The sequence below is a fragment of the Bos mutus genome, chromosome 10 (assembly GCF_027580195.1).
Source record: "Bos mutus isolate GX-2022 chromosome 10, NWIPB_WYAK_1.1, whole genome shotgun sequence".
Taxonomy (NCBI): domain Eukaryota; kingdom Metazoa; phylum Chordata; class Mammalia; order Artiodactyla; family Bovidae; genus Bos; species Bos mutus.
Window position 1 is genome coordinate 37,098,195 of NC_091626.1, and position 18,301 is coordinate 37,116,495.

Genomic DNA, 18,301 nt, shown 5'->3' on the forward strand with positions numbered 1-18,301 from the left:
GCTTGAAGTTCATCTCATCTAGAAGAGATACTTCCTCTCACACACGCCAGCTATTCCCTAAGGCCCAGGCTAACCTAAATCACCACCTTCCTTTGAAAGGCACCTTTGTCATCACTTTACAGGAGGTAAACTGGACTGACTGCTCCTGGCCACTGTAACACGTGGAGGGCAAGCATTCTGAGCCATCGTGATCTCCTCGCCTTAAGAATGGACTGTACCCTTAAAGTGTTCAATGCATTCTCCCCAAAGGGTCAATGCAAAGACGACAGAGAAGTTCCACTGCTCTACTGACAGTGAACATTTATCAAGAGAACAGGAGCACTGAGCAGACCTTGAAGAGTCTCTAGCCCAATCCACTGTCACAAGTCCTACGTCACAGGTAGCAAAGTGGTAGAACCCTGGGTCCAGTGTCCCAGCTCCCGTGATGCCCGCTGCTGTGTCGCCAGGCTAAACACAGTCTGCCTTTGCGTCTCTGTTTTTGCATTTTATTTTTAATAGTAAATGTTTCTCCCGAGCATACCAGCATGCCAAGGCAACTGGCAACTCCTCCGCTGGACACCAGTAATGACAAGACTGGGAATTAGAACAAGAAACAGAGACAGACTCACCATCTCTACTGCTTTCAGGCCACTTCTCAACGTGCTTATTTCTTTGTCCAGCTCAGTCATGCTGTTGTAAATGGCAGCATTTTAGTAACTAACATGAGACTTATACTTGTGAATTAAATGTACAATGAGTTTAAATATTTCATTCTTGGTCATCCACACTATTTTAAGTGTTTAAAATTTTTAAATTAAAATTCATTTTAAATGCTTAAAATTCTCTTCAGCATTCAGATCTCACAGAAAGACAGCAACATTTTAAACTTATATGGATTATGTTTCTTGTTTTCCATAGCCAGCAGGTATGAGAGGGAGAGATATATATAGGTATATTGGATAAAAAGAACAGAATAGAAATATGACGTTTTAATCTCACAAAAATCTCACTTAAGCAAATTATGGTATGTAGAAATAAATTTCTTGCCACGTGTGACTTCCTTTGGACAAGGGGAAGAAAGAGCTGAGGCACAGGCATGTGTGTGCTGTGCTCATCATTACTGTATTGCTTTTCAAGAAAACTCTGATAGTCTGAGGGCTTCCCATGTGGCTCAGCTGGTAAAGAATCTGCCTGCAATGCAGGAGACCCCAGTTAGATTCCTGGGTTGGGAAGATCCCCTGGAGAAGGGAAAGGCTACCCACTCCAGTATTCTGGCCTGGAGAATTCCATGGACTGTATAGTCCTTGGGATCGCAGAGAGTCAGACATCACTGAGTGACTTTCACTTTCACTGATAGTATGAATACTACAAGGTGATAGCCTACATTTCAATCAAAAATGATTTTTCTTAGTTTTCATTTTTGTTGTTTTTTTTTAAAACGAAGTTTCCTAGACTTTTCTCATAATGCTTTTTATTTGATGGCTTTAAACATTAGAGATTATAACCATTCTCACAGAGAATTCACAAGTAAACAAATTCGCCAATACTTCATTTACCTTCACATTTTAATTGCATGCCTTACATCATGGTACATTTCTCCCAAACTCTACAGAGGAAAAAAATTAGGCTGCTCATCAGATTTTTCAAAATGACTGCAAAAAGATGCAGTTTAAAGTATTTTTTTTTAAGGGGGGAGAGGAGCTGGGTGCAATAGAAGAGCAGCAAGGAAAAGTGCATGCCCCTCACGAGGTCTCTGAAAAGTGGTGTGAAGTTTATGGGGAAAACCTGGCGTCTTTCCACTTTATTTGTATTCCTTCATTTGCATAAAGACTGCTTTCCATTAAAAGGCTGCTTGGTTTCTGGGAGTGTAGGCACCTGGGAAAATTGATACCAGCAACGCCCTGACCTGCAGCACTTCTGTTTGCTTAACGACAAATCCTCATATTCTCATTTAACTAAGGGTGCTCCCACCTGTATTTTAAGAGAACCACCCCTTCCAACTAGTGAAACCACATTTCTTCCCTGTATCTTCGTAACTCAGAAAATTAGGTTTTGCAGAAGTTAAAAACTGTATCCAGGAGTATGCCAAAACAGCTAGAACAAGTATACACAACATACGCTCACAGTATGGTTCAACAATACCTTGAACAACACAGGTGTGAACTGTGAGGGTCACTTACACATCATTTTTTCCCCAGTAATTATGGACTAAGTGATTTGTGGCTGACTGATTCCTCAGATGTGGAACCATGGATGTGGAGGAACTCGTATAGGAAGGGTCAATTATAAAGTTATATGTTGGATTTTCAAACTGTGCGTGGGCGTTAGGGAGTGTGTTGGCACCCATAACTCCCTTCTTCAAGAGTTAATCATATATTCAAAATTATGTAATACATCTGGGTGACTTGGAAATGATTCAAACTACTTCAGGGGAAAGCTGAAGTATACTATTCAGGGGAAAGCAAGACAGAAGGACCCTCTTAAGGTAACACTATCTCAATGGCTAAAGCAAGGGATTTGAAAAGCTGAAACGATTCAGTGTTAGTACTTACTTTACTTTTGCTGCTTGAGGAATGTCCCGCAGCTCCTCATTTAGATTGAGAACCTTGGGGTATTTATTTTCCACGATAGTGATGAGATAGTGCAAAAGTGTAATGTTCCTACAGTTAGAGGAGAGAGTATTAAACATGGTTGATATCGGCATATGATTTGCATATTCAAGTGTCTGATTCCAAAAGAAAGCTGTATCCTGCATTACTTTCAAAATTTGGAGGTTCCTGTAAAGCAGGAATTCAAGAGAAAGGGATAAGAGGAGAGTATTTATGGGATTTACATAAATAGATGTCAAAAGAGGCACACATCTTCTGAAACGGAAGGGCAGGGGATGAGAATTACATTTTTGGCCCATAATGAGGACGCTTCCAAATCTGGGTGATGCGATGAGTGATGAAAATGAGTCTGAACCATTGCCAGTGGGGACATCCCTTCACAGTGCATCCACCCAAAGATGAGACCTGCCCTGGCAGTTCAGAACAAAGCAGGGTCGGGTGGGGAGTGAGGGATGTCTGTCTAATGCACCAAAGAGGACAGTTAATTTTCAAGTCTGAGAGTACAGACCAGCGACCCACAGATGGGAATCACTGAGAATTCTCATTTAAGGTTTCTTTGGTCTGGGGGATAACATTTTCCCCTTTTGACTCGTTTGTTTTTCTCTTTCCCCCTCTGACCTCATCTGTTTTGCTGCTGCAGCAAAGGGTGGCTGGAAAGTTAGGAAGCCCCCCCCCATTTCAGGGAAGGGCCTGGAACTGGGCCAGGACTATGCCATCATGGGTATGATATCCTCGCAGCCTAATTTTAGCAACACTTCAGCTCCTAACTGCATAACTGGCTCCCTCTTCAGTGTTGACAGGGCTGAACCCTGACTGACCTGGGCTGAAAAGGCAGGCATCTGATAACTGTATCCATGAGGCCACGCCATAGGAGTCTGGTCCCCTGTCCCCGACTCCAATGCACACTACAATCACGTGAATCCCAGATGCCTGTGCCAACCTGGGATTCATCAGTTGGAATGAAGTGGGAGCCAGGCTGAGTATTTTTAAAAACTTCCCATTGAGTCTAACAGCCAAGATCAAGAACCACTTAGTCTGTTGAAAGTTACCATAATTAGGAGGACACAAATACATTGCTTAAAAACCATTTCCATAATTTTTAGGCAGTTTGCTAATTCACAAGGCTAAGTCACAACAGTCTCCCCAGCAACTAAAGTGAAGCAAAGTTGGCAAACAATTTTTTTCCATATCAATGCAAACCATTTCTGGTTACCCTTGTAGCTTCCTAGAAGTCAATGCAATCCTATTCCTCTGAGATAACTGGCTCACGTGGAAAAAAATTTCCCCTTATTTTTCTTGCTCTCAATAATTAGAGAACCATTGTTCAGCAAAGTAAAACAGTAGCTAATAGTTCTGGTCACTTATTTTGCAGATGTTCAGCTGTATTGTTCCATTTCAATTTTGCCATTCACAGAATCTATGTGTCTGCCATGTGCTGGTTGCATGAGGGGCAAATTCCAGAGCCCATCATGAGAAAGACTAATGCTGTTTTCCTTCATTATTTCAGAGAAATAAATGTATTTAATTAATCATATATACTTTTTGTGTGGAGAAAGACTTAAAACTAGATCAGTTTCTATATTTGTCTGTTATCCAAATAACACCTGATGTGAATGAATATAAATTCTTGAATAATAAAAACTAACTAGACATCTCACATTGGATTATTCTCTGGTCATTACCATAAACAAGCCTATAATGCAGAGTGAAGAGGGAAAAGAAAAAGATCAGAAATGGTTTTGTTTATTAATGTTTTGAAAAGGCTAACTGTGTACTTAGCCTTTTTATTTTTATATTAACTAGTAGATAATCATGTAGTAAGTGCCCGGTTATCAGTAAGTTGGAAGGGTGGGATGCAAAGGGTATTAAGGGCATGGTATGTGTGCACACCTGTGTGTGGAGAGGCCCTCCACCTGTGACGGGTGGTGAGGGTTTTCTTCTGCCCCAACCTATAAGCTCAGGGGAAGAGAACTCCCTTCCTTAAAAGATGGCTGGCCTTTCACATGCAAGTAAGATGCTGCAGTTATCTACTACAACTTTCAAATAAAATCTGCCTATTGGTAGAGGAAAGCTGTGGGCAGACCACTAGAACAGTTGTCAAATATCTGTAAGGCCAAACAGGCTGTGACCTCAGACAAGCTAAATGAGACACCTGACCCTGACCCTGGCCTCCGTTTCTTTATCTGACAACAGGTGATATAGCACTTGGCCTGGAGACTTCACAGGCTGTTGTGACAAGCACATGTGAAACGGCTCTGAAAGGATCGAGTGCTTACATTAAAAATAAGGTGGTGGTGACAGAATCTATCAGCTGCCCTTTGTTAATCTATTTCTACACAATGTAAAAATAAGGCTTAGCTCTACAACTAAACACACTGCTTATTTCTTATAGGATGGATTCAAGGTTGCCATTATGCTATGCTTCACTAACCCTATAGAAAATACAGAGTAAAAAGCTCACTAGTTGGGAATAATTAGGGTGAAGAGAAGTATTTCTAAAAAGAATTCAGGTTACAGAGAAGTTTACCTTAGAAACAATTCCTTCCAAGACAGTGAGAACCTTAGAGAACTACAGTTCTCAGAGAAGCTAGAGTTAATATGCCTAATGCCCTTGCCAGTAAATGACACCAGTGCATTTTCACATCCTGGTGTCTCTAACAAGAATCTGTTCACTTGTTCACTTAAAACACACTTTCTAGGAAGCATTTTAATGAGTCTTGGGATGAACAGCTGAACACCAACAGCCAGAACGCATGTATACCCTCATCTTTTCATATAGCTGCTTGCTTCCAGGTACTAAGGAAAACACAATCTAAAAAGCCAGCAAGCCTCACATTCTATCCTCAGCTGCTAGTTTATCTTTGTGGAGGAGTAGCAATTAGGAGAGGTCACGAGGAGACTATTAGGATGCTGGTAATGCTCTGTTTCTTGATCTGGTCACTACTTACACAGATCTGTTCAATTTGTGAAACCTCATCTAGCAGTGTATTTCCAGTGTGTGAACTTGCCTTTCACATATTACACGATACAAAATGTTTACCTGAGAAAACCCAAAACACAAAAAACTTGGACTAGATGATATCCTTGTGGAATGAAAATAAAGGATAACTGGCCCAGTGGGAACTTGGGATTCGCGTGGTCCTGAGGTAAGAAAGGATCAGTGTCAGAGGAGGACAAGAAGGAGAAAGTGCAGACCAGACACTTGAGTGTCAGGAGGCCCAGAGTTATACAGCTGAGCCCCGACCTACGTGCTCAGGTTCTCCATACTTACTTGTCAATACTGGATTTGGTGTCGGCAATCTTATTTAGGCTGGATATCTTGAATCCATACGCATTGCCTCTTTGGCCTTTATTCATGTAATTTCCAAACGCCAAAACCACTTCCAGCAACTGCTTCAGGGCACCACTCCTAAACACCTCTTCTGAGCCAGAACGAATTGCTTCAAAACAAAATACACAAAACTATTACAACCAAGACTTTTCAGTGATACTCATCCTAAATCCACACCCGATAACAGATACCAAAGATGTAAGATGGGGTCATTAGATTACCTGGGAGCACTTTCTGAACACCTATACCAGAAGCAAGACACGAGGGGGCCAGGAGAGTCAGCTCAGGTTGTTCAAGAGACCCAGAGGCAGCTGCACAATCCCAGCCTTTCTTTTTCCTGGTTGATTCACCGACCGTAAGCAGTTAGGAATACATAGAGCGTCGATTGCATTTTCCACATTCCTTTGCAGACCCTTTCTTGCCTGGTGTGTGAGTCAGATCACAGGACTATTGACCAATTTCACCAGTAGAAAAACTGGGCACACGTGTGACATGTCACAGCTGGCAGGTGTCATCAGGGCCCCAAGGCCAGCCTGCACTCTGTGCTGGGCTCATAAGTTGCCCACATTTCAAACAGCCTCAAAATCAAACCACCTACCAGCCTCAAATCTTCCTTTAGAAAAATCCAGTAAGATTCAAATCAACAAAATTAGAAATAAAAATGGAGAGATCACAACAGACAACACAGAAATACAAAGGATCATAAGAGACTACTATCAGCAGCTATATGCCAATAAAATGGACAACTTGGAAGAAATGGACAAATTCTTAGAAAAGTACAACTTTCCAAAACTGAACCAGGAAGAAATGGACACTCTTAACAGACCCATTACAAGCACGGAAATTGAAACTGTAATCAGAAATCTTCCAGCAAACAAAAGCCTAGGACCAGATGGCTTCACAGCTGAATTCTACCAAAAATTTAGAGAAGAGCTAACACCTATCCTACTCAAACTCTTCCAGAAAATTGCAGAGGAAGGTAAACTTCCAAACCCATTCTATGAGGCCACCATCACCCTAATACCAAAACCTGACAAAGATGCCACAAAAAAAGAAAACTACAGGCCAATATCACTGATGAACATAGATGCAAAAATCCTTAACAAAACTCTAGCAAACAGAATCCAACAACATATTAAAGAGATCATACATCGTGACCAAGTGGGCTTTATCCCAGGGATGCAAGGATTCTTCAATATCCACAAATCAATCAATGTAATACACCATATTAACAAATTGAAAAATAAAAACCATATGATTATCTCAATAGATGCAAAGAAAGCCTTTGACAAAATTCAATATCCATTTATGATAAAAATAAAAAAAAACCCTCCAGAAAGCAGGAATAGAAGGAACATACCTCAACATAATAAAAGCTATATATGACAAACCCACAGCAAACATTATCCTCAAAGGTGAAAAACTGAAAGCATTTCCCCTAAAGGCAGGAACAAGACAAGGGTGCCCACTCTCACCACTACTATTCAACATAGTTTTGGAAGTTTTGGCCACAGCAATCAGAGCAGAAAAAGAAATAAAAGGAACCCAGATTGGAAAAGAAGTAAAACTCTCACTGTTTGCAGATGACATGATCCTCTACATAGAAAACCCTAACCTAATGACTCCACCAGAAAATTACTAGAGCTAATTAATGAATATAGTAAAGTTGCAGGATATAAAATCAACACACAGAAATCCCTTGCATTCTTATACACTAACAATGAGAAAACAGAAAGAGAAATTAAGGAAACAATTCCGTTCACCATTGCAATGAAAAGAATAAAATACTTAGGACTATATCTACCTAAAGAAACAAAAGACCTATATATAGAAAACTATAAAACACTAGTGAAAGAAATCAAAGAGGACACAAATAGATAGAGAAATATACCGTGTTCATGGATTGGAAGAATCAATATAGTGAAAATGAGTATACTACCCAAAGCAATCTATAGATTCAAAGCAATCCCTATCAAGCTACCAATGGTATTTTTCACAGAACTAGATCAAATAATTTCACAATTTGTATGGAAATACAAAAAACCTTGAATATCCAAAACAATCTTGAGAAAAAAGAATGGAACTGGAGGAATCAACCTGCCTGACTTCAGGCTCTACTACAAAGCCACAGTCATCAAGACAGTATGGTACTGGCACAAAGACAGAAATATAGATCAATGGAACAAAATAAAAGCCCAGAGATAAATCCATGCACCTATGGTCACCTTATCTTCGACAAAGGAGGCAAGAATATACAATGGATTAAAGACAATCTCTTTAACAAGTGGTGCTGGGAAAACTGGTCAGTCACTTGTAAAAAAATGAAACTAGAACACTTTCTAACACCATACACAAAAATAAACTCAAAATGGATTAAAGATCTAAATGTAAGACCAGAAACTATAAAACTCCTAGAGGAGAACATAGGCAAAACATTCTCTGACATAAATCACAGCAGGATCCTCTATGACCCACCTCCCAGAATATTGGAAATAAAAGCAAAAATAAACAAATGAGACCTAATTAAGCTAAAATATTTTGCACAATGAAGGAAACTATAAGCAAGGTGAAAAGACATCCTTCAGAATGGGAGAAAATAATAGCAAACGAAGCACCTGACAAAGAATTAATCTCAAAAATATACAAGCAACTCCTGCAGCTCAATTCCAGAAAAATAAATGACCCAATCAAAAAATAAGCCAAAAAACTAAACAGACATTTCTCCAAAGAAGACATACAGATGGCTAACAAACACATGAAAAGATGCTCAACATCACTCATTATCAGAGAAATGTAAATCAAAACCACGATGAGGTACCATTTTACGCCAGTCAGAATGGCTGCTATCCAAAATTCTACAAGCAATAAATACTGGAGAGGTGTGGAGAAAAGGGAACCCTCTTACACTGTTGATGGGAATGCAAACTAGTACAGCCACTATGGAGAACAGTATGGAGATTCCTTAAAAAACTGGAAATAGAACTGCCATATGACCCAGCAATCCCACTGCTGGGCATACACACCGAGGAAACCGGAATTGAAAGAGACACGTGTACCCCAATGTTCATCGCAGCACTGTTTATAATAGCCAGGACATGGAAGCAACCTAGATGTCCATCAGTGGATGAATGGATAAGAAAGCTGTGGTACATATACACAATGGAGTATTACTCAGCCATTAAAAAGAATACATTTGATCAGTTCTAATGAGGTGGATGAAACTGGAGCCTGTTATACAGAGTGAAGTAAGCCAGAAAGAAAGACACCAATACAGTATACTAACACATATATATGAAATTTACAAACATGGTAATGATAACCCTGTATGCGAGACAGCAAAAGAGACACAGATATATAAAACAGTCTTTTGGACTCTGTGGGAGAGGGCGAGGGTGGGATGGTTTGGGAGAATGGCATTGAAACATGTATATTATCATATGTGAAATGGATTGCCAGTCCAGGTTCGATGCATGATACAGGGTGCTCGGGGCTGGTGCACTGGGATGACCCAGAGGGAGGGGATGGGGAGGGAAGTGGGACGGGGGTTCAGGATGGGGAATACATGTACACATGAATCCGTGGTGGATTCATGTCGACGTATGGCAAAACCAATACAATGTTGTAATTAGCCTCCAAAAAACAAATTAATTAAAAAAAAAAAAGAAAAATCCAGTAAGGCCCCATTGTAAGAAAGATAACTGTAGGTTTGGTGTCAGTAGCAATCAAATTCCTCACCAATACCCAGAGAGCAAAAGCCCAGGGGTTGTGCGTGAGCTCCAGTACTCAGGCTAGGCCAGCAAGCTGAATGCAGACCTTAAGTAATTATCTGCCAGAATTCCAACAGATTTCAAGGGAAAAAAAAATTACCAAAGGGATTCTATTGACTATATGCACTTGCATGCACTTGGGATGAATAGCATTTCCATTCTGAGGGACTTGACTTTACCTTCTACTTTGGGTTTCACTTCTGCTACACGCTCTGCGAACTTCTTTTTGAAGTACAGCGATTGCAGTCTTTGTTGATAATGATTAATTCTGTAAGAGCAAGCATTAACTAATGAACACTTAATACACCTATATTCCCTCAAAGGTGACAGTACCTTGGAGCACCTGTGCTGCCTTCCCCCCTTCTCCTCCCTCCTCCCTGCCTAGAGAGTTCCTCTCCGGGACAGAAGCACAGGGCCTGAGCCCAACCATGCCTGCAGAACCCACTTCTTCCCACTGCCCTACAGGGCGTGTTCCAGCAAGGGCAGCAGGTCCTCAGCTCCGATCAGCTCAGGCAGTCGCTAAAAGCAACTGGGAGCTAACTGCTCTTGACTGAAGCCCCCTTCTCTTCCTCAGAGTCCCAGCAGCTCTTGAGAACAGAAAAGAGATAAAAAGGAATGAAAATGTAAAGACTCCCCTCTGCTGCTGCAAATAAGAGGCTGATGCCTGCCCTCCTCCTGTGCTGCCTCACTTTCTACAAAGTTTGTCTTTGGCAGAACTGTAGGGTAAAACTTGTCTCCAGGCTTCTTTCCTTACACCGTCTCTCCCTACACCTTCCTCTTTCTTCACAGCTGGCTCCCTATCTGTGCCCCTCAGAACTGGAAAGCTCTGCTTTCCAGGAGAGCAACTAGCACCTAGAGATAACAGGGAACTGGCCTCTGACTGCCACCAGGACAGGCTGCCTGGTGTTTCTGAGTGGGTGAGAGTGGGCACTTCTGCCAGACCTTCTGAAATCACTGCTTGATCTGCTCTTCAGTGGAAACTTCAGTTTAGGAGGACCAGGGATCAGCTCTCATCCAAAACTATGCCATATAATCAGACAGATGCAGCCCAGGTTCTGTTCTTATTCAGTGACCTTGAACAGGAACCTTAACTCCTCCATTAGTTGGCAAAAAATATTTCCCTGCCTGACAGCCCTCCTGGGAGTGCTGATAGAAGGATTAAGATGCATGCAAAGACCTAGACAGTTACTAAGTGGCAGCTACTGTGGTCATATATTTGTCCACATGAAGGGACAAATGCACACCTGTCAAAATTTCAAAATCATCCTTTATTCTACAGTAGTATATGAAATGGCAAGTTGAGATGAAACAAAAATAAGTTCAGACACAGCAGAAATGTAGAGTGAGAGGCATGTTTACCTTCACCACCACGTAGGCCATCGGCACTCAGGGGAGGCACTCTGTCCTGAGGTTGACTGAGAGTTTCAAGACCACTGGTTCTTGCCTAATGCAGAATCAATTCGCTAGGCCTGGGAGGGCAAATCGACTCAGCTCACATGCCAAATTCAATTACGGAGCAGAGGCTGCTGTGGGGCTTTCTGGAGAAGGGCTGAGAAAGCTTGCCAAGGCTCCATGGGAAGAGTGCCATGATTGATTAGTGATGTCTGCATGTGTCATGATTTGACATCTAGGCCCTGGCTATTTTGTTATGTGGGCTCCAGGCTGTTACCTTTGAGTCTGTCCACTGTTTTCTATTTTACAACAACCTTGAGATGTTGAAGTACAAGGAAGAATGAGCTAGAATCCCAAGAGATCAAAATGGTAAGAAGGATGACGCTGACTGGAACCAGGAAAAGTTATGACTTGATTAGGTCAAAGTACATGAGTCAGAGGCCCAGAGATAGAGATAATTGTGAAGAAACCCTGACCCTGGCTTACCCATGGGCAAGAACACACAAAACAGAACAGTCAAGTTCCACACAACTCAGATTTGAGGGATTTAAAAAGACTTCAAATTAAGCCAGGTTAATTGGCCCAGATAATTCAACAGGAATCAAAAGTTTCACTTCCTTAGAAAGGCCAGGGGCATCTTTGCTTTTGAAACATTTTCAAACTCACCTGCTCATCTCAAAAAGGAATCTGTCAGCCTTGGCCATCCGATCTAGTTCATGTTTATGTTCTTCCAACAGGTCAATATCACTTTTTTCAGGAACAAATTTCAAGAGCTAGAAAGTACACACAAATATTAAAACTGCGGTTTATAATTTAAATTCTTGTCCTAATTTTTCACCCTTTCAGTTAAATTTGTCCCATGATGAAAATTTAATTTTTTAATTTATAAGCTCTCCTCATAGGTGACTGTTACGATACAATAGAAGTGATAAAATCTTTCCATTTAGGTGGCCAAAAGGTACAAACTTCCAGTTACAAGATAAACCGGTACTGGGGGTGTAATGTACAACATGATGGTTATAATTAGCCCTGCTTCTTGATATATATGAAAGCTATTAACAGAGTAAATCCTGAAAGTTCTCATCACAAAGGAAGAAAAACTTTTGCTTTAAAAATATTTTATATATAAGAAATGACAGGTGCTAACTTAACAGTATGGAAACCATTTCAAATTTGATAGTCAAACCATTACGCCATACACCTTAAATTTATAGTGATGTATATTTCAATCAAAATGGGTGCGAAAACTTTTCTATTTTTACTTGAAAGTAGTTAAACAGGTGTAAGATTCATTTCTGGTACCTATCTGTTCTTTAATGCCTCTCATTCACAATCGAGAAGTTCTTTCCCAGACCTACTTTACAGAGACCATTAGACGGACCTTAGAGATTCAATACTAGAGATTAGGCCACTTCCCCAGCATTATAAAACAAGTGCATATGATATTCAGAAATAGAACTTGGGTCTTGACTTCCAGCTGTCTTTTTTTTTTTTCTTCTATACATCATGCTGGAATGAGTAATTCTGTGTGTATTTTCCAATCAATTTGCTTATTTCTTGGGCTCATCTAATTCCATCTCCTTGTTTGCTCTATGTAGAGCTGGGTGAGAAGGACACAGAAGGACTTAAAGTTTTTGATTCCACATTTTATTTTGCAGGAAGAAATGAGCATGGAATGTAGAAGAGATAGCAATAATACTTTAAGTTGAAAAAGCACTTCTGTATGTGTCTAATTTCCTTTAAAAGCACAAACGTATATGTGTATGCCCAGGCCTGTGTGTCTGTGTGTGTGCTATTTTCTAGATCAAATATTCTCGGACTTTAAAAGAAAAAATTTACACTAAGCCTCTGGGCCCCAAGGTCCTACCCATAACTCAGTGCTGGCACTGGGCTGTCCACTTAGCAGACTTTCAAATGTTTTTTGGGTTTAACTAAGGGACCTTAGAAAAGGCAGTCAGTCGAGGTACTGCCAGCAGAGAAAGAGAAGTGGAACTACAGGGAAGAAGATGAATGACGTGAGGTTGGAAATATATTCCCGGCAGAGTGCTTATCTGGGGTCTGGAATGGGCTGAGGTCTGGAATGGGCAGCGTAGCATTTATAAAGGAGGAAGAGCAGCTGTCATGGCAGTGGGGGAGGGTAGAGGTCGGGGAGGGCAGGGAGGAGCAAGGCCTTCATAGGAAATTCAGTCTTTATTTTGAAGGCATGGGATGTAACATAAAATCTTAAGTAGGGGAATGAGTTTGCACTTTAAAAAGATCACTCTGCCTGCAGAATGGAGAAAATCAGAAAGGATCAGAAGTAGTGGGGGTTGTTATTAGACTGTTGATGCAGTAATCTAGTGGTGTCCTGGAATAGGTGGTGGACAGGTTCTAGAGCTATTGGGGGTGGGGGGGTGGGGTTTGAACTGGCCTGACTTGTTGATTCTGGTAAATGAGGGTCAAAAGGATGTGATCCAGGCAAGGAGGTACATAGAGTGGAACAGGGGGAAGGTTGGAGGAGGGTGGGTGAAGAGAAGATGAATTTAGTGTTTGAAATACTGACAAGAGAACAAAGCAGTGATTTCTAGTAGTGTGTGTGCTCAGCTGCCAAGTCGTGCCTGACTCTTCGCAATCCCATGGACTGTAGCCCACCAGGCTCCTCTGTCCATGGGATTTTCCAGGCAAGAATACTGGAGTGGATTGCCATTTCCTTCTCCAGGGCATCTTCCAGACACTGGGATCGAACCCGCATCTCCTGCATTGGCAGGAGGATTCTTTACCAGTGAGCCACCTGGGAAGCCTGTGATTTTAACAGGCAGGTGGACAGGTGGTCTGAAATTCCAAAGAAATCTGGAAGACAAAGCTCTGGTGTGGGTTACAACATGCACGGATGTGAGTAAGGTAACCAGGGATTCCATCAAGTGAAGAAAAGCAGGCCTTGAGAGAAGCTTGCATTGATGGGATGAGGATGCGAAGAAGAGTGACCTTCACAAGAGGCAGTGGAGGGACCCATGTGGAGTTACAGGGCCAGTGAAAGAGGCGTTTCATGTGGGCCAAGCGGCCGTCGCTGTGACACCCACCAGTACATCAAGGAAGATAAGGACTGCAAAGTGTCCCTTGGCTCTGGCAACAAGGAAGTACAAATCCTCAGTGAGAACAGCTTTAGGGAGGCGAGGAAAAGTGAACAGGCTTTCGAGAACTGAGTGTGTCGAAAGAGAGAGAGCACAGTAGCAAGTGGGGATGGGCGGTCTTAAGAGGTCTGTGTGTGTGAAGGGCTGGGACTTGAACAAGTTACATGTTGAGAGGGCAAGGTGGAAGACCACGAGGAGAGGGGCAGGGTCCTCTGGAAGGAAAGGATGGGCCAGAGCAGAGGCCAGGGGTCCCCTCTCCCCTCACAGGGTGGAGGGAGGAGAGGTGGAAGTAGACGCCAGGGAGTCCATAGGTTTGGCGGCCTGAGAGCGTCTAGGCACGGGTGTTCCCTTGTTCCAGTGGTGACACTGGATGGGACACACGTCTTCTTGTGCTTCCTCCGTGCAGGAGGGAAGGTGTTAGGGCGAAGGAAGGAAGGAAAAAGGGGGAGCACAAGGCTTGTTTTTTCCCCCGAGTTTGGATTTTTACCTTTCGGAATTCAGTTCTAGTATCAGGGATCCCCCATACCTGCCTGCTGAGTCCACAGACCCCTGTTTGGGATAACACAGGTGTTCTCTCTCTCTCTCTCCTGTTATTCACAAGGGCAACAGTGAGAGGCTGAGACTAAAGGCCTGGGCCTTCTCAAGGTAGAGTTGAGACCAGACAGTGTATGGACAGTTTTGAAAAGAATGAAGAGTCAGACAAACATCTGGTGATGAGGAGAAAGGTGTGCATCCCAAGAAAGAGGAGTGACCTCATCTGAGATCTGATCTCAGCAGCGAAAAGCAGCAGGAGAGGAGGGGATGAACTTGGCTCAGATGCAGACCATATTGAATCGTAAAGGATCCTGTGATCAGGCACAGGAAGGAGGGTTAGAGTGAGCAGGAAAAGAAAGAGCCTGGGAGATGAGCAGAGAGCACGACACTCAGAGCTCTCAGGAGAGCTGGGTCAGAAGTATCCCACTTGGCCAGAGCCTGCTTCAGTAGACTTCTTTTTTCCCTTGTATTTATCTGAAGTACACTCTATTTGCACTACAAGCTCTTTTGGCAAGCTTTAGAAATCCTTTCCCTCAAGGAGGAATTTTGCTGGATGCAATTTCACAGTAAACAGATGTGGTGGAATTTTAAACATACAACCTTGTCGACAGAGGCTGAATACCTAACGACAAAAGTGCCTTCTGCCTCGTTCTTCACGCTGGGTGAAGCAGTTTCTGGTGCCAGCATTTGCAAAGCAGGGTCAGCTGGGGGCCGGGGAGGGACAGAGGGCAGTGGAGCTCTACTCTCAGGGGCAGAGGCTCTGTTTTGAGTGTTCTGAGAGGGAGAGGAGAATGAGGAGAGGAGCTGCAAAATGCTCGAAAAAGGAATTTTCAGTTTAGGAATAGTTTGAAACTATTTATGCACAGAGCATCCTAACAGACTTGGAAACATAGTCATTAACTATTTTGGGAACTAAATCAAACCTTAAAAGGACAGCAGAAAAAGTTTTTCCACTGCTGAGTGTGAGGGTTTTCACCCCGGATGACTGCAGCTGCAGAGGTTTCAGGGAGGGGCAGGCCCACGGAGGTGTGACGTCGCTCCTCCCACCTCGTGGCTGAGGCCTTGGGGGAAATCAGTGAGAACAGGACAGGAGGCACATGCAAACAGGCACTCCGGCTAGAGCAGCCCACAGCCACGGGATCCCTGTTAGCGGAGCAAAACAGCCTTTTCCATTGCTCCTGGGAGCTGAGCACACCTAGAGGTGACACCTCAGGCTCAGCCGGGAATCGTGATCACCTGTGTCCACCCATGACCTCAGGTGGACCTGGCTCTAAGAAACAGGTGGGGCCTTGTGACCAAACTCTCTCAAAACGTGATTCTGCGGCAGGACAATGAGACAAGTTGACAGAGCAGGATTAGATCATGCAGAGACATTCCCACAAAGCACAGGAAAATTTAGGCGCAGACCAAGAGATAGGTAACAATCCCTGGGGTTATCTACCAGCACAATATTACCAACAGTATCATTTGGAAGATAAATGAACCAAGCTGCTGACAACACATAACACAGCTGGAGTGGCTGCACAGAGTGTGTTATGGAAATACTGCATGAAGAGAGGCTAGGGCACCACATCTGACCTGTTGCTTGGCCATAAAAAATTACAAATTATCTCCAGATCTCACTGACGAGGATGTATACTGACTGTGTTTAAGTCTACCCTACGCTTGCTAGCCCTGGCATTTGCATTTACTGACATTTACAACACAAGAAGAGTCCGATACAATTTACGAAGACAAAACCCAGCCCCAAGAAGTGCACACCCTGCCTTATGACACACACGAGTGCTGATGACAGCGCCAGGGGGTTGACAGTGGCTTTTGTGGTTGTGGGAATGGCGAGCCAAGACCAAGACACAAATGTGTCAGGGATTAAGCAGTGATTCAGTTTCTGCAGTGCAGGCTGTGATCTCACACTGCTGAGATTCTCAGTATTCCGGTGAAACAGACACTTTCTACTAAAGCTAGTAGATTTATGTGACCTGCTGAGGAGTAACAACTTGATGGCAGCAGCATGAGAGACAGACTCTGGCATTGAGGGTCTTAGGCATTTAACACACTCAGGACCATAATTCTCACCCATCATTTTGAGGAACAAGGGGAGGAGCAAGTCCTAGAGCCTCCTAACAGAGCCAAGTGGAACCTTGGCCTAACCTCCTCCACTGAGAGGTGAGGAAATTGTGTACTAACCACAACCAGGTCTCCATAGTATTCCTTCCCCGCTGAGTCTGGCATAACCTGTGCTCTGAGTGTTACCCGGCAGCTCACCTGTTCCAACATGTCCTTGGGCAGATCCTCCTGCTCATCCATGGTTAGAATTGCTCGTTTGATTTCATCATTGGATAATTTCAACCTGGAGAAAGAATGTTTTAATTTGTTGTGACTACTCAAGCTGATATTGTTAACAATTTAATATAAGATAACTCATTTTGCTACGCCAGTTGCCAACCTACAGGTACCATTTTTCTCAAAATCTCTCAGTGAAAGCTTATTTCCTGACCGTGTGGCACCTAAAAATAGTATTTTGAAATGGCTTTAACATTCTTTCTGGGCTTTGTAATGCTCTGCTGACACCGAGAACAAAGCTGTTATGTTCTACCATTTAGTTTCCTTAAGCAAGGGATTGGAAGATGAGAAGTAGGGAAAACACCCACACACAACTATTTAATACATAGTATTTACAGATTGCAGGTCAAAGAGGAAAATTAACTTTTTAACTTGATTATGTGTCAGGAGTGTTTAAGGTTTGCTCTCAAATTAAAAATGCATGTTGAGAATGTTATTGTGAAAAAAATTGAATAGTTGATATGCAAAATAACATAGCTGAGGCGTGTTCATATATGTTAGTTCATTTTGGATTCGAAATAACTGTGAAGATTTTTTTTTAATAGAGGGAGAAACTGAGGCTCATAATGGCTGAGTGATTTGCCCAAGGTCAAACGCATACAAAGGCACAGTATCTAACACAAACCGAACACTGTTGATTGCTAATCCCAAATTCTTTTAACAAATAGTGCTTATCTAGTTAATATCTCATAGGGAAGGATTTAAGCAAAAACTCAAATCCGATTTCTGTTTTCCTGTCTACCATTAATTCCTATGGTTTACTGATTTATATGAAGGATTTATGTCTTGATTATGGCAGGACAACAAAGTGTTGAATGTGAAAAAAGATGAAATTAAAACATGCTTGTAAAAATATGTTTTTATTAGATATAACCAAAAGTCTTAACTGGGGCAAAAAATCTTAATCAGATTATTAGCTGTTACAAAAGGATCATTCTTTTGTCCTGCTTATAAGCATCAGACTCAGACTTATTTAAAAATTCTTACTTCCTTATAAGCTACCACTAAGGTCTCATATTAACATTATTTGATTCATTCTTCTTGTTTATGATCTTCAAGAAGAATCACATTTAGGACAGAGGATAAAGACATAAACACACAAATATAGAGCAAGGAATATAGCCTTCATGTGTCACATCTGAAGGAAGGGGCTCTGGCATCAGACAGGTTGTAATCATGTCTTGGCCCTGACACTTCCTGGCCAGTGTGACCTTGGAAAATTTTTTTTCTTTAGCC

The 18,301-nt window shown here is 42.2% G+C and overlaps 1 protein-coding gene across 3 annotated transcripts in view; it reads right to left on the reverse strand.

The window, feature by feature from the left end:
• DAAM1 (dishevelled associated activator of morphogenesis 1) overlaps positions 1-18,301 on the reverse strand; it is a 182,948-nt gene that overhangs the window by 9,121 nt on the left and 155,526 nt on the right. For 2 of the 3 annotated variants that reach the window (XM_005900855.3, XM_070377764.1), the window contains exons 17-22: positions 16,988-17,072; positions 11,745-11,851; positions 9,866-9,954; positions 5,860-6,028; positions 2,532-2,639; positions 609-669 (exon numbers count right to left, since the gene is read on the reverse strand). In XM_005900855.3, the coding sequence (XP_005900917.2) occupies positions 609-669; positions 2,532-2,639; positions 5,860-6,028; positions 9,866-9,954; positions 11,745-11,851; positions 16,988-17,072 (619 nt within the window). The remainder of the gene's footprint in view (positions 1-608; positions 670-2,531; positions 2,640-5,859; positions 6,029-9,865; positions 9,955-11,744; positions 11,852-16,987; positions 17,073-18,301) is intronic. The other variant, XR_011465631.1, reaches the window with a different exon arrangement.